General features: G+C 38.8%; 1 protein-coding gene across 2 annotated transcripts in view; it reads right to left on the bottom strand.

Annotated features, from left to right (window-relative positions):
* CA13 (carbonic anhydrase 13) overlaps positions 1-15082 on the bottom strand; it is a 38890-nt gene that overhangs the window by 16701 nt on the left and 7107 nt on the right. For both annotated transcript variants that reach the window (XM_055116701.2, XM_003831251.7), the window contains exons 3-4: positions 8107-8225; positions 661-756 (exon numbers count right to left, since the gene is read on the bottom strand). In XM_055116701.2, coding sequence (XP_054972676.1) covers positions 661-756; positions 8107-8225 — 215 coding nt within the window. The remainder of the gene's footprint in view (positions 1-660; positions 757-8106; positions 8226-15082) is intronic.

The following is a 15082-nucleotide window of genomic DNA, read 5'->3' as shown; positions in this document are numbered from 1 at the left end:
TCTACCTGAAGGTTTTAGAGCACCCGGATCCTGCCGCAACCACCCCTACTTGGTGTCCAAAGGCAAGGAATTGTTGCCATCCATGAAGCATTCTCTGTTCATGAGTTACAACACATGGAGAGTATGGGGTGTGACAAAGGGGCACGCCTACAAGAATGTGGAGGCAGAGGGAGGTGGGAAGCCCAACCTGTTCCCAGGTATGATGACAATAATTGTCTAACCACATGTGAATGTTAGATTAAGGGAAATACAATAAAATTTTTTTAAAAACCAGTGAGCACATTGGGACAATATGTCATTGTGGTGAGACCAGTGTTTCAAGAATCAGGAGCTTGAACTTTATTCTGTCCTAAATAGTATACAATTAGGAAGAGCCCAGAATAAATGTTTTCTTCCAGTATCTCAGTTGTTATTTCTGCTACTATTCTTGATGTTGATGCTGCTATTGTTATTCACATAAAAATGATCAATGGACAATAAGAAGACTTATAAGACAATGCTCCTAAATGAATATATAATTTTTAAATATTCATTTCAAAAGGAAACTGCTACACCTAAAATGAACTTACTATTAAACAAGATGGTTGAATGTCTACTTCGTGACTGAAGCTCTTTCTTCAACAAGGCTGATCATTTAAAATGAAAACAGTAGATTCTCACCTGTAAAAACACTCCCAAGACAGCCAGTCCATCTGGTTCATGAGCTGCCTCAACAAAGCTGGGGTATTTGTCTGAATTCCAGTGAACAACATGGAGCTGAAAGGGAGATATACAACATAGTAGGAATGTTTTGTTAGACATCCTGAAAAACATAAATGCAAATAAAACATTTACAAATTTTCTGGTGCTGTACACTTATGTATAATGTATTTATCACAAGAATCTTGGACAGAATCCTCTTGTTTATTTTTGTCCAAAAGTGAAAGTTCATGCAGTGAAGGATCACAGTCACTTAACTCGTCTGTGGTGCACTATATTAAAGACTATATAGAATGCCTTGAGCATCCTAGCTGGACATGGTAGTACATGACTGTAGTCCCAGCTACTCGGGAGGCTGAGGCAGGAGAATCACTTGAACCCAGGAGGTGGAGGTTGCAGTGAGCTAAGACTGCGCCACCACACTCCAGCCTGAGCGACAGAGCGAGACTTCGTATCAGAAAATAAATAAATTTTTTAAAAAGCCTTGAACATCCTTCACAGCCCCTTCAGCCCTAACAAACTCCAGCTATTGCTCCCAAGTAACTGGAGGCTCCTCCAGGCCTTCCACAGATGAGACTGCAATGGAGCAGCCTCAGATCAGATCCCGGCTGGCAGTAAAGTCCATGGAAGAGGGTTAAGCTCACAGACGGGTGGAGAAGTCAACCTCCGACACAGTAGGTTTTCCAGGACAATCCCACTACCAAGGACAGTGAGGCTGTTTCTAAAACTGTCCAGTTAAATGTTTACTACCTGTCATTTTAAGACTATTTATGGCTTGAAAACACAAAGTCTCCTTATGAGTAATCATGTAATCATGTTAACTAGCATTCAAACTTTTTTATTAAGAGCATTTTTAATTGGCAAATCATAACTGTGTACATTTATGGGGCACAATGCAATGTTTTAATATATGTATAAATGTGGAATGATTAAATCAAACTAATTAAAATATTTGTCATCTCGCACATAAAAATGCTTATCATTTTGATACATTTACCACGTTCTATGAATATGTTTAGATACTTTGCTGAGAGCAAGTTTCAATGGGGGAAAAAGAGGTAGAAAATGGGAGGGTAGCTGATGCTACTAAGGAGGGAGATAAAACAAGGGGGAAGGGAAGGAGGTGGGGGGCCTGGAATTCTGGAAAACAGACTTCACCCACCTCACAACTCTACTCATATGCAGTGGCCTTATGCAACACCTAAAGGTATCCTAAATGTTTTACCATTGCAAGCAATACGGTATCTCGAACACACCCACAAGTGTGAAAGATTTCAGAATAATGATAAAGGAGAAAACCACTTTGGGGGAGTCTTCCCCAAAAGGACAAAGTGAGACAGAAGCCAAAGGGCAATGCGACATGCCTAAAACATTTAGCTACGATCATAAATGGTGATCAAGCCATGGTGTCCAAGGACCTGATATGAGGGACTGACTTCAGACAAGATCTCCTTCTAATGAATCCCTTTTGTTTTATCAGGAAGGAAATACTTATGTGAGCCTTCATGCCCAAATCATCTTTCTAGCTGACTGTTACAGAGAGGATTTAGCATATTCAAATACATGTTTATCCCATCCTTTAAATATAACTCTATGTCTTACAGGCAATTTATAGGAGATAATTTCTGGATAGATAACAATTATCATAAACAGTCAACTATAAAACAGTGCATCATCCACAAACAATCAAGGAAGACTGTGCAATATCAGGCAAGTAATATAAAAGTGGATTCCTGTAGTGCCATGTTCCAAGTTGGTGTGAGATAGTTGGGGGAGCAAAGAAACCTGAAAACACCAGGTGATGAAACAGAATTCATTTGGCTCACATGAGACAGATGACATTCACTGTCAGGGAAGGGCTGATAAGGATGTTAAAATTGTTTTAAGTGGCTCTGTGCCAATGCACCAGTTCTCTCAGTAAGAGATGAGACCAAACAGAGAAAGATATAGAATGACTTCGTTAGGATCACAACCAAAACTGATTAAAAAATGAATGTGTAACTAAAGAGAGATGAATGGACATATATATATCCTATATATAACCATCCTTCTGCTAGTTAAAAGTACAACTATTTAAACTATGATGGGAAACTAGGCCAAGAAAATATTTTTCTTTCTCTCCTACACACCTTACTTAACTGGCAGCAATACCTTCACAGAGGAACTGATACCACTTCTATTAGCATTTATATTTTAATTAAAACAAAAAAATAGCAAACTCACATTTCCTGACTAACAATGACAAGAGCAGTGATTTGAACTGAAAGACAAGAAATTGTAACCACTACAAAAATGAAAATTAGATTCTTCTCTACTGGCAACTAATTTCTAAATAATATTATTAAAATTTAGCAGTTTCAAATTCCATATTAGTGGTATGCAAAATATACTGCCAAATACTATGCCAAAAATCCATGATGAATGTTGAAATCAGTTTCATTATTAGCTACATATTTAAAATGCTTGCTATATATTCTGCCTAAACTTTCATTAGATAAAGTTCCAAACACAGAATGGACGATTAGCCTAGTTTTGTAGATGCCTAACTTTTGGGATAAAACTTTTCTTGATTTAGATCACTTTAATCTCTCTGTAATATTATAAACCATCATATTAGGCCTAAAATTAAAGTTGTATATGTTGCAACTTTAAATGTCTTTTTTCTTTCTTTCACTTCTCTTTTTTACTCACAAGGGAACATAACTTGATGATGGTCATGAACTTTGTACAAAAGTGGCTGGAAAAACTAATCGACTCCTTGGAATCACGGAGCTGAGCACAAAGGGGTTCTTTTGAACATGAAACCAAATGCAAGGACTCCCAAATGCCCCCATCTCCAGCCTTGACCTCTTCTTAAACTGGAAGTTTTTATCCAATAGCCTACTTGAACATGAGCCTAGAATGCCTAACAGACATCTCAAACTTAACCTGTCTAAAACAGAGAGTGAATTCCTCTCTGCAACCTGCTCCTTCCCAGACTTGCACATTTCAGTAAATGGCAACACCAGCCTCCAATATGCTTACACCGAAACCTTAAGAGTGTTTCTAAACTCCTGTTTTTCCTTCCTTCAATCATGACATCCTTTTCATCAGCAAACCCTATTGACTTTATCTCCCAAACATCATAGATTTGTCCAGCTCTCTTCGTCTCCACCAACCCCAGAGTCCAAATTACTGTCACTGCTCACTTGAATGACTTCCATAACCTTCTAGTTTTTCTCCCTACTTCAACATTTGCCTGACAGCGGCCTCCTCTCTACCCAGCAGCTAGTTATATTTTGTAAAATATAAAGCAGAACATGTCATTCCCCTGATCAAAACCTTCCATTGTCTTCTTCCCACTGCATTACAGATAAACTTCAGACTGCTTACAATGCCCAACAGTACCCGATGTGGCATGGTCCCTGCCTGCCTCATCAGGACAGAGCACGTAACTTTTCCTTTCTCATTAATTCCAATCCTAATAGGCCAATGACTTTCTCCTCTTGAACATGCCAGCCTCACTCCTGCCGTAGAGAACTTGAGCTTGCTGCTCCCACTTCCTGGAAAGGTCTCTCTAGATTTTTCTCTTAATGCTTTCTTCTTATCATTCAGTCTCAACTCATGTATCACCTCAAAGAAGCTTTTCCTAAGCCCTCAGCCACTCTACCAGATCACATGGTATTGTTCCCATCAAAGAACTTACCATGCACCATTTATTTATTTGCTTATTGTCTACCTCTCCCACCCCACCAACCCTGAGGTTTGACCCAGACTTTCTCTATCTGCATTTCCTATCTCAACCCAGAAACATGGATCCTGCCCTCCCTCACTCTCAAACCCACCAATTGACAAATGCCACTAAAGCTACCACGCCAGCCAGCCAGCCTCTACCTGCACTCTCATTTATTGCCTGGAACTTTCCCCAAAAGTTTCCTCCAAAGCTCCCCTTAGCCACTCCTGCTTCCATCCAATCTATTCTCAAACAGTAGTTGAATTATTTTTGAAATGCAAATATCACCACTTCCCAATGGAAAGCCTTTCAGTGGCTTCCCATTGCACTTAGAATCACCTTCATAAACCTTACCAGGACTTACCTCAGTAAGATCAGGCCCTTCCCAGCCTCTCCAACTTTGCCTCTGACAACTCTCCCCTTCATTCTCCAAGCTCTAACTACACTGTTAAAGGCCATACTGTTTTTCAAATGTATGAGCCTCCTTCCCAACCCACATCCTCACACATGATTTTATGCAAAACCACTGCTGTCTCCCCACTTGACCTGGTTCCCTCCCCTTCAACCAAACCAGGTTTTAAGTTAAACTAGGTTTAACTTAAAACGGATGCCTATCCCACAGGGCAGCATTTTCTGACCTCAAATATGTGTGAGGCTGCACTCCTTTCAGGGTAAGCATCAGTAAGCTGTGTAAAGATTAGGAGCATGGTTGATTCTCAATGAATTCTTACTAAGTGAAAGAATGAATGAATATATAAGCCAATGAAATAAGAAGCAATCATCCCTCCTTGGCCTCCCAAAGTGCTGGGATTACAGGCAGGAGCCACTGCACCCAACCTTGGAATTATATACTGTTCTTTAATATGCATTCAAGGCTATTTCTTATTTCATTGACAGAGTCTGGCTATCTTGCCTAGGCTGGTCTGAAACTCCTGGGCTGGGATTACAGGCATGAGCCACTGCACTCACCCTTGGAATTGTATACTGTTCTTTAATATGCATTTAAGGAGTCTCAGACCAGCCTAGGCAAGATGGCCAGACTCTGTCTCTATAAAAAATAATTAGCCAGATGTAGTGGTGCCCACCTGTGGTCCCAGTTGCTCTGGAGGCTAAGGTGGGAGGATCCCTTGAACCCAGGAGGTCAAAGCTACAGTGAGCCATGTTTGTACCATGGCACTCTAGCCTGGGCAACAGATCAAGAGCCTGTCTCAAAGAAAAAGAAAGAAAAAAGAAAATCTATTCCAAGCTTTATCCACAAAGCTTTATCTTTAAATGCTGGTGCTGGTCATAGTTTCTTTGTTAGATTCTCTCATTTAAAAAAAAAAAAAAAATATATATATATATATACACACACACGTATATATATATACACGTATATATATACACATATATACACGTATATATATACACATATATATACACGTATATATATACACACACACACACATATATATACACACACATATGTGTATATATACACACACACACACATATATATATACACACACATATATATATATATATACCGGGCGCGGTGGCTCACGCCTGTAATCCTAACACTTTGGGAGTCCGAGGCAGACAGATCACCTGAGGTTGGGAGTTCGAGACCAGCCTGACCAACATGGAGAAACCCTGTCTCTACTAAAAATACAAAATTAGCCAGGCATGGTGGCGCATGCCTGTAATCCCAGCTACTCGGGTGGCTGAGGCAGGAGAAGCACTTGAACCCGGGAGGCAGAGGTTGCAGTAAGCCAAGATCGCACCATCGCATTCTAGCCTGGGCAACAAGAGCAAAACTCTGTCTCAAAAAAAAAAAAAAAAAATACTGTTTGTTTAAAGCATGCATAAAAATGTATGTCTTAAAATATACTTAAAAATTCCAAGATGCTTCTGATTTGTGTAATATTTACCTGGAGGACTCATACGTAGGTGTCTTAACATGAACTGAGTCTCCAAGGTCTCCATGTGAAACAAGAGAAGGGAAAATAATTATCTGTAATGTTGTAAGTTGTACCTAAGTTTTTTAATAAGTGAAATTTGCATTATAAATTTTTTCCATTTATAAATACATAAAGTGAACCAAAGGTTTTGGTCCTTTCCTTCACTGGTTTGCTTTAAAATAAATAAATAAATAAAAGATAATGATTTATTGCAGAACAACAACAAAAAAAAGTCTTTATCTACAAAAATGGCCCTTGATCTGCAGGTAAGGACTCTGAGCCTCTGACATATGTCAGGAGGACCCTTTTCAGGAAACTACTTGCCAGCTGGCAGAAAACCTAAGCCTCTCTGAGTATGTAGTACTTTCAAGTTTATTAAAGTACAAGGTGTAACCACACACAGCATTTTGACCAATTTTCCTGAGTTGCTAAGGAAAATGAGAGACCAGTGATCCAAAGCAACCAGTAATTAGTTCCGAGGGCGCTTTGGACATTTAGAACATGTTATATTCAGAACATAAAACTTTAGAAAGCAAACATGAAAACTATTTGGTAAATGATGCAAATTGAGACACCATACAAATTCAGCAGTCCCACTTTCTACCTTCTAGACATAGTTTGTCCACCATCATAAAAAACTTTGTATGTACATTTTATTTCTCTACCCTGAGGACAAAGCAGGTTCCATACTCTAAAGCTACTTGGCCTCAAACACAAGTGATTTAGTGGCAAAGCAAACATTGAAAGGGCAGAGGTACATGTCAATGGAAGAGTGAAAGTGGAAAAAAGTTCTGATTGTCGGATTTCTCTGAACAGCAGGGCTATACAGGGCATCTAAACTCTACAGCTCAGTAACCATGAGAACATGAAGAAAAATTGCACTTGCCTGATAACTTAGCTCTGTCTTGCCTCGGCGACTCAGAAACCAAATTATTTTCACGTGAATAGTATTGATTGAGTCATATAATTCACTTTCATCTCATGGTAAAGTTGGGTGTTAGTAATATTTAATCATATTAAACTTGAAGCTTATTATGCTTTGTTCTTTAACCAGAGGATTAAAAAAAGTAGAGCATTTTTTAATCCAGATCCTGCACAGAGTATTATTAGTGAATACAATTATAAGGAAAAAGGAGTAGAAACAACTCAATGAATGCTTTATTGTGTTATGATTTACCAATAAACTGAATAACAGATTTTTATTTTATACCTGTAAATATAGAGATAAAGTAGAGTTTAGAAGAGTTTGTCTTTTTTTTTTTCCCTCAGTGAAACTTTGCCATTTACCTATTTAAATATTACCTATTTAATGTGGTCTTTACATATTAGTGGATATTTGTATCTGGATGAAATATGACCACATTTGGACTAAGACAAATGTTTCTTTCTCTCTCTTCTCACTGGCCTTTCAGTAGATAGAAACAATTTGTAATTTGATATCAGACAGATCTAGATTTAAACCTGTCTCAATGCTTCCTAGCTGGATAAATTACTTAATCTCTCCAGCAACCAGTTTACTTATGTCTAAAATGGGAACATATAACCCTAAGCTCTCAGGGTTGGTTTAACGCTTAGGAGGGCAACATCTGAAGCTCTCATATTCATAAACTCTCATATTGAATGAATAAAGCAGTTTCAGACACTAAGATATCTAATTGGCTCAGGATCTATTTGGAATCAGTAAAGTTGTCTCTGTACCCCTTAAATCCCACCATGTGGGAAAACTGTGAATCACAGATATGTCTTATGGCTTACCTCTGCAGCATAGCTCACTCCATCTACTATGTGCTCGGAGCCGTGGTCATCAGCGGACCCCCAGTGAAGGTGAAACTGCCGTAACCTGTAGCTTCCAGTGAGAGGACCACCACGCAGAACTAAACAACAACATGTTTTATATTGTTAGCAAGAAAAAAATATTTACATAAGCTGCTCAAACCACAACATCTCCCTGAATTACTCCATACATCCATGTCCTCCAAGGAATTTTTTACAAATGTGTCATTTGCTTTGCTGACAAGAATACCACTTTTAAATATGTGTAGATTGAAAACAGAACATTTTTAAAAGCTTAAAGCATCCACAATACAGATTTTTATGGAACACCTGGGAAATCGTAACAGACATACTGGTTAGAAAGGCATAGAAATTAGGACTTCTGAAAGGTAAGGAGTGGTTGTGTTTACCTGAGGATAAGTCAGCCTGTCTGAATAAGGATGTGACATGCAGACAGGTCCAGTTTGAGCTTGGTAGAGCAGTGCAGCATTGTGGTTTGAGCACAGGCTTCAGCAGTTAGAAGGCCTACACTCATGCTGTCTTTTCCTAATTATGTGATCTTGAACAAACTCTAACTTCTTTTTTTTTTTTTTCCTTGAGACAAGGTCTCGCCCTGTTGCCTAAGCTGATGCAATCACGGCTCACTGCAACCTCTAACTTCTGGGTTCAAGTCATCCTCCCACTTTAGCCTCCCAAGTAGCTAGAACTACAGGTATGCACCACTACACTCAGCCCTTTTTTTTTTTTTTTTTTTTTTTTTTTGTAGAGACAGGGCCTCACTATGTTATCCAGGCTGGTCTCAAACTCCTGGCCTCAAGCGATCCTCCCAAAGTGCTAGGATTACAGGCATGAGCTACCACACCTGGCAACAAACCCTAACTTCTAAGCTTTATCTTCCAAGTGTAAAAACAAGATAGTAATGGGACCTCCTCCTAATGCTGTCATTAAAACAGAAGAAAAATTGAACACAAAGCACTTATTACTACCTGACACACAGTCAACACAATCAACACAGTTTTTTACTGTAAAAACAGGCAAAGCAAGCATACCTTTTGTCCTTAAATTCTATATTCTTGGGGAAATGTGAAATATAGGACAAAAATAATTTTTCAAAAATCTGTCATATCTTTGTCACTTTGACAAAGTACATTTGAGTAATTTCCTCAGTAAATATGATCTCTAAAACTATGACAATAAATCATATCTTAAGTATATAGAAAAGCTTCTTAATAGAAAACATAGTCCTAAATTGTCTCATCCTAATTAATCTTTATTGGGCATGTTTAAAGCATATGGGAGAATCAGGAAGCGTTGGAAGCTAAATATACCATAAGCGTTATTAAATTTCCATGAACAGGCCTGGCATGGTGGCTCACACCTGTAATCCCAGTAATTTGGGAAGCCAAGGAGGGAGGATCGCTTGAGCCCAGGAGTTCAAGACCAGCCTGGGCAACATAGCAAGACCCCATCTTATTATTTAAATATAAATTTATATTTATATAAATTTAATATGTATATATTTAATATAAATATATTTTATATATTTGATATTTAATATCTGTATACAGAGATATTATATATGTATATTTTTTGGCTGGGTGTGGTGGTTCACACCAGTAATCCCAGCACTTTGGGAGGCTGAGGCAGGTGGATCACTTGAGGTCAGGAGTTTGAGACCAGCCTGGCCAACACAATGAAACCCTGTCTCTACAAAAAGAAAAAAAAAAAATACAAAAATTAGCCAAAAGTGCTCACTTGAACCCAGAAAGCAGAAGTTGCAGTGTTTTGGGGTTTTTTCGTTTTTGTTTTTGTTTTTTGAGACAAGGTCTCTGCTGCCCAGGCTGGAGTACAGTGGGGCTCAAACTTGCAGCCTCAATTAATCCTCCCACATCAGCCTCCCTAGTGGCTGGGGCTGGGACTACGGGCGCACACAGCTACGTCCAACTAGTTGTATTTTTTTTTTTTGCAGGGATGGGGTTTCATCATATTGCCTAGGCTGGTCTCAAACTCCTGGTCTCAAGTGATCCTCCTGCCTCAGCCTCACAAACTGCTGGGATTACAGGTGTGAGCCACCACACCAGCCTTAAATTTGACTTTTTAAAAATTGTTGGTAATTTGCTAACCCTGGCCACTTTCCTAAACTACACTGTAGTCAGCTGTCTTGAATGACAAGCAAGCTGGCAACAGGATCTGTTTGCTCACGCATTTACTCTCTGCTAATTAGGATACAAATTCCTTTAAGGCAGAAACTGTTTTGGTCCCCTGTATCTCCAGTGCCCAGAGAGTACTTGAATCAATTAATATTACCAAGATAAAATAAGAGACCTCACCTGTTAAAGCACTCTTCCACAAACTTTAGTTTGTAGGGATGCTACTGAAGTTACCTGGGAATCACTAAAAACTAAGTTCTTAGGACTACTGAACTTGAGAATAATCACTTTATGGTAAACTTGTTCTCTGAAGTAAAGATACATGAACAGCACATCTGCAATTTGCTTGGAATCTAGAGAAACAAGAGCCAAGAGCACAAATCTGCCAGGATTATACCAAGATAAAGACAGAGAGGGAGAGAGAGAGAGAAACCAAAGGACATAGATGTTCCCACTCAGTAGGACCTTGTATTATTTAGGAAGCCAGAAGAACCTTCATTAAATCTGGCTTATTTTACTCAGAGCATATACACACCAAGCTACTCTCTCATTCAACAGTTATTAAGAGCTTACGATGGGCTAGCAATTATTCAATACTAAATATGCAATGATAAACAAGTTTGTCCTTATCCTTAAGAAACTTAGTCTAGTGAAGGAAACAAATAATCATAATAGAGCTTTATATAATTGTCACATTGTCATAGGTTACCAATTCATTTCCTAGCTATCTTGGCTCCTGGGGGGATTATACACCTATGGTATGTCCACCTACTAAATCTTTTTCTGTTTGTTGTTTGTTTTTGTTTTTGTTTTAAGAATATATAGTGTAAGATCTTGTGAATAATTTGTTTGACTTCAGGCAGTTACATAGAACTAGATAATGGAAGCATAACTGAGAAATTGGCATTTTCTAGAGATGAAAATTAAAGAACGATCACTGAATTCATCAAGTTACTGCTCTTCCTAGCAGGACTTTCTTAATCAGAAGACTACTTTCTTTTTGATATCTTTTTAAAATTTCAGCACACATATTTTATCCACAAAAAGAACACACACCATTATTGTTAGTAGTAGTAGTTACTAATTGTTATTGAGCGCCTACTATAATCCAAGAACTATTTCATTTATAAAATACAAAAATTAGTACCACAAATTTTTTAAAAATAAAGGTTCCAGCAATTAATAATGTTTAACTATTTAAGTGTTAAATGGCAAATATTAATTGATTTCTGGTGGTTTGTAATTTTATCGAGAGTTTATGTATGCTAAGGCATCCCAATGCTATGTCATGGTATTTTCCATGTCTTTCTGTCATACAAGTTTTTTTTTTTTTTTTGTAACTTAAACACACATGTATTGAGCACCTACCATGTGCCAGGCACCATGCTAGGTAGGTAAGTAAGACATAGTTGTTGCTCATAGAGAGCTTTAGCTAAATGGAAAGACAGAGAAGCCAACTAGCAGTTACAACATAATGTGGAGAGTTCCGTGTTAGGAAAATTCCAGAATGCCCTGGGAGCCACAGCAAGGGTGGTAGGGCCTCAGGTGAGGTTCCCAAAGCAGCGAGATACTGTTTGAGTCCAGAAAGACCAGGAGCTCAGGTGAGAACAGCCTTGTCTTTCTTCTTCAAACTACTATTTCCCCTGTATATTACAGCCAATTGGAAGTCTTCCTAAAGAATTTCATGAGCCAGGCATGGCACAGTGACTCATGCCTATAATCCCAGCACTTTGGGAGGCCAAGGCGGGTGGATTACTTGAGGCCAGGAGTTTGAGATCAGCTTGACCAACATGACGAATCCCTGTCTCTACTAAAAACGCCAGGAGTTCGAGACCAGCTTGACCAACATGGCAAAACCCTGTCTCTACTAAAAATGCCAGGAGTTCGAGACCAGCTTGACCAACATGGCAAAACCCTGTCTCTACTAAAAATACAAAAAATTAGTTGGGCATGGTGACGTGCGCCTGTAATCCCAGCTACTCAGGAGGCTGAGGTGGAAGAATCACTTGAACCCAGGAGGCAGAGGTTGTAGTGAGCTGAGATTGCACCACTGCACTCTAGCCTGGGTGACAGAGTGAGATCTTGTCTTAAAAAAAAAAAAAAAAATTCATGAGCTAGGCATGGTAGTGTGCGACCGAGTGGGGAGAAGCACTTGAGCCCAGCAGTTCCGGGCTTCAATGAGTTATGGCTGGGCAGCTGCATTCCAGCCTGAGAACAAAGAAAGTCAAGAAAAGAAAGAAAGAATGAGAGAGAGAGAGAAGAAGAAGGAGGAGGAAGGAAGGGAAAAATTTCACATCCACCTCCTCCCTTTTGCTCCCTTTTGAAAGGATTTTTGGGTAGTTCTCTAAAGGTTTAACTATGGAGCATGGATGTGTCCAGCCAAACACGCCCTCCAAGGACTATGAGGAAGATTTCATGCCTGTGGTTTATTGACATGCCTGAGGTGGGATTCAGGGTTAATCCTGGTCAAAAATGGCTTCTTTACAAAATGGAAACTGTTTTATTCAAATTAATGTGGTTTGCTACAGAAAGTATCTTTGTGTTTTTTATAGTTTACCAAAAATAAAAAAAAAACAAAACCAAAAAAAAAAACAAAACAAAACTTGTTTAACTATGGTGGTTTCTTCTTTTTAATTGATTTAATCTCCCAAATCACCATGAAACAATCTCTTTTGGTTTATCTTGAGAAAAAAAGAATAAGAATCATGACCCATATTTACATAGCTACTGTTTCAGAGGACTACAAAGTACTTTATGGATATTTTCAATTAATCCTGGTAATTTTATTGTGAACTAGATAGGAAAAGGATCTTCATTTAAAAGAAAGATCACACACTACTGATGACTAAGTGTCAAATCTGGAAACATATATTGATTTCACTGATTAACCCGAAGTAGAAGGAAAATGAAAGGAAGAGAAAAACAGAAGAGACAGAGAGAGAAACCTGGGTTCTCATAGAGCAAATTAGAGTAGAAAATTTTTACATTATGAATGTCTACATTTATAAAAAATATACTTAAAGTTTTAGATGAAGTAAAATATAATCATTTCTCATTCTAAAATAAGGAATGAGTAGCTTTACTTTTTTTTTTTTTTTTTTTTTTTTGAGATGGAATCTTGCTCTGTTGCCCAGGCTGGAGTGCAGTGGCATGATCTTGGCTCACTGCAACCTGTGCCTCCTGGGTTCAAGCCATTCTCCTACCTCAGCCTCCTGAGCAGCTGGGATTACAGGTGTGTGTCACCACTCCTGGCTAATTTTTGTATTTTAATAGAGACAGGGTTTCAGCATGTTGGCCAGGCTGGTCTCAAAATCTTGACCTCAGGTGATCTGCCCACCTCGGCCTCCCAAAGTGCTGGGATTACAGATGTGAGCCACCACACCCGGCCTTATTTTTTTATTTATTTATCTTTTTATTTTCTGAGACAGCTTACTTTTTAAATGTTTGACATATTGTAAACAGTAACAAACTACACTTATGTGGTATAAACTTTGTATTTAGAAGACTTGGACACTTTTACAATATATCTATTACATTAACCACAAGAGATGGGGTCTCCCTATGTTGCCCAGCTGCCCTCAAACTCCTGGGCCTAATCATCTTCCTTCCCCAGTAGCGGGGTCTACCAGTGTGTGTCAGCATGCCTGGCTTAACCACTTTTATTAACATAGATTCACAAAACTGAGGGGTTGAAAGAAATATAGTTGAACATGTATATAAAAGGCCAGGTCCCTCCTTACTTGGCATTTCCTCCGAAAAGTTGAAAATACCATGTATTTATTTGTCTTTATGCATTTTTTACAATGCTTTGATGAAAATGTACTACTTAGGCCAGTGTGGTGGCTCCCAGCACTTTGGGAGACCGAGGCGGGTGGATCCCTTGAGCCCAGTAGTTCAAGATCAGCCTGGGCAATATGGCAAAACCTTTTCTCTATGAAAAATACAAAAATTAGCTGGGCATGGGAGCACATGCCTGTGGTCCCAGCTACTCAGGAGGCTGAGGCAGGAGGATTTCTTGAGCCCAGGAGGTCAAGGCTGCAGTGAGCCATGATTGCACCACTGCACTCCAGCCTAGGCAACGGAGAGAGACCTTGTCTCAAAAAAATAAATAAATAAATAAGAAAAAAAGGCTGGGCGCAGTGGCTCACGCCTGTAATCCCAGCACTTTGGGAGGCCGAGGCGGGCGGATCACCTGAGGTCGAGAGTTCGAAACCAGCCTGATTAACATGGAGAAACCCTGTCTCTACTAAAAATACAAAATTAGCCAGGCATGGTGGCACATGCCTGTAATCCCAGCTACTTGGGAGGCGGAGGCAGGAGAATCGCTTGAACCCGGAAGGCAGAGGTTGCGGTGAGCTGAGACTGTGCCATTGCACTCCAGCCTGGGCAACAAGAGTGAAACTCTGTCTCAAAAAAAAAAGAAAAAAAGAAAAGAAAAGAAAAAAAAAACTTACTACTTTTATGAATTTGACAAATATGAAGAAATGTGGTTGGGCTTATAATTTTTGCTAACAATAAGGCTTTACATAAATACAAGATATTACTACTAATCTAAATCTGGGCTCAATTAATAAGTAAAAACTTTCTTTCAATTAAGGATTTTTAAAAATTAACTATATTTTTTCATTAATAGAGCAAATACAGCATCATCCTGATCTTAGATTAAAAATAAAAACAATCTGTCAGAGGCCCTAAAAAGTGTCTCCAAATATGATTCTCTCTAATATTTTATCTCATCTTACATTTAAACTTGATACCTTGGGCAGAATCTCTGCTTGGGCAGTAGATAGTCTGAAGAAGGATTAAAC

This window comes from Pan paniscus, chromosome 7 (assembly GCF_029289425.2).
Source record: "Pan paniscus chromosome 7, NHGRI_mPanPan1-v2.0_pri, whole genome shotgun sequence".
Lineage (NCBI taxonomy): Eukaryota > Metazoa > Chordata > Mammalia > Primates > Hominidae > Pan > Pan paniscus.
The sequence above is the reverse complement of the archived record's forward strand: the minus strand, read 5'-3'. Positions and strand labels throughout refer to the sequence as shown.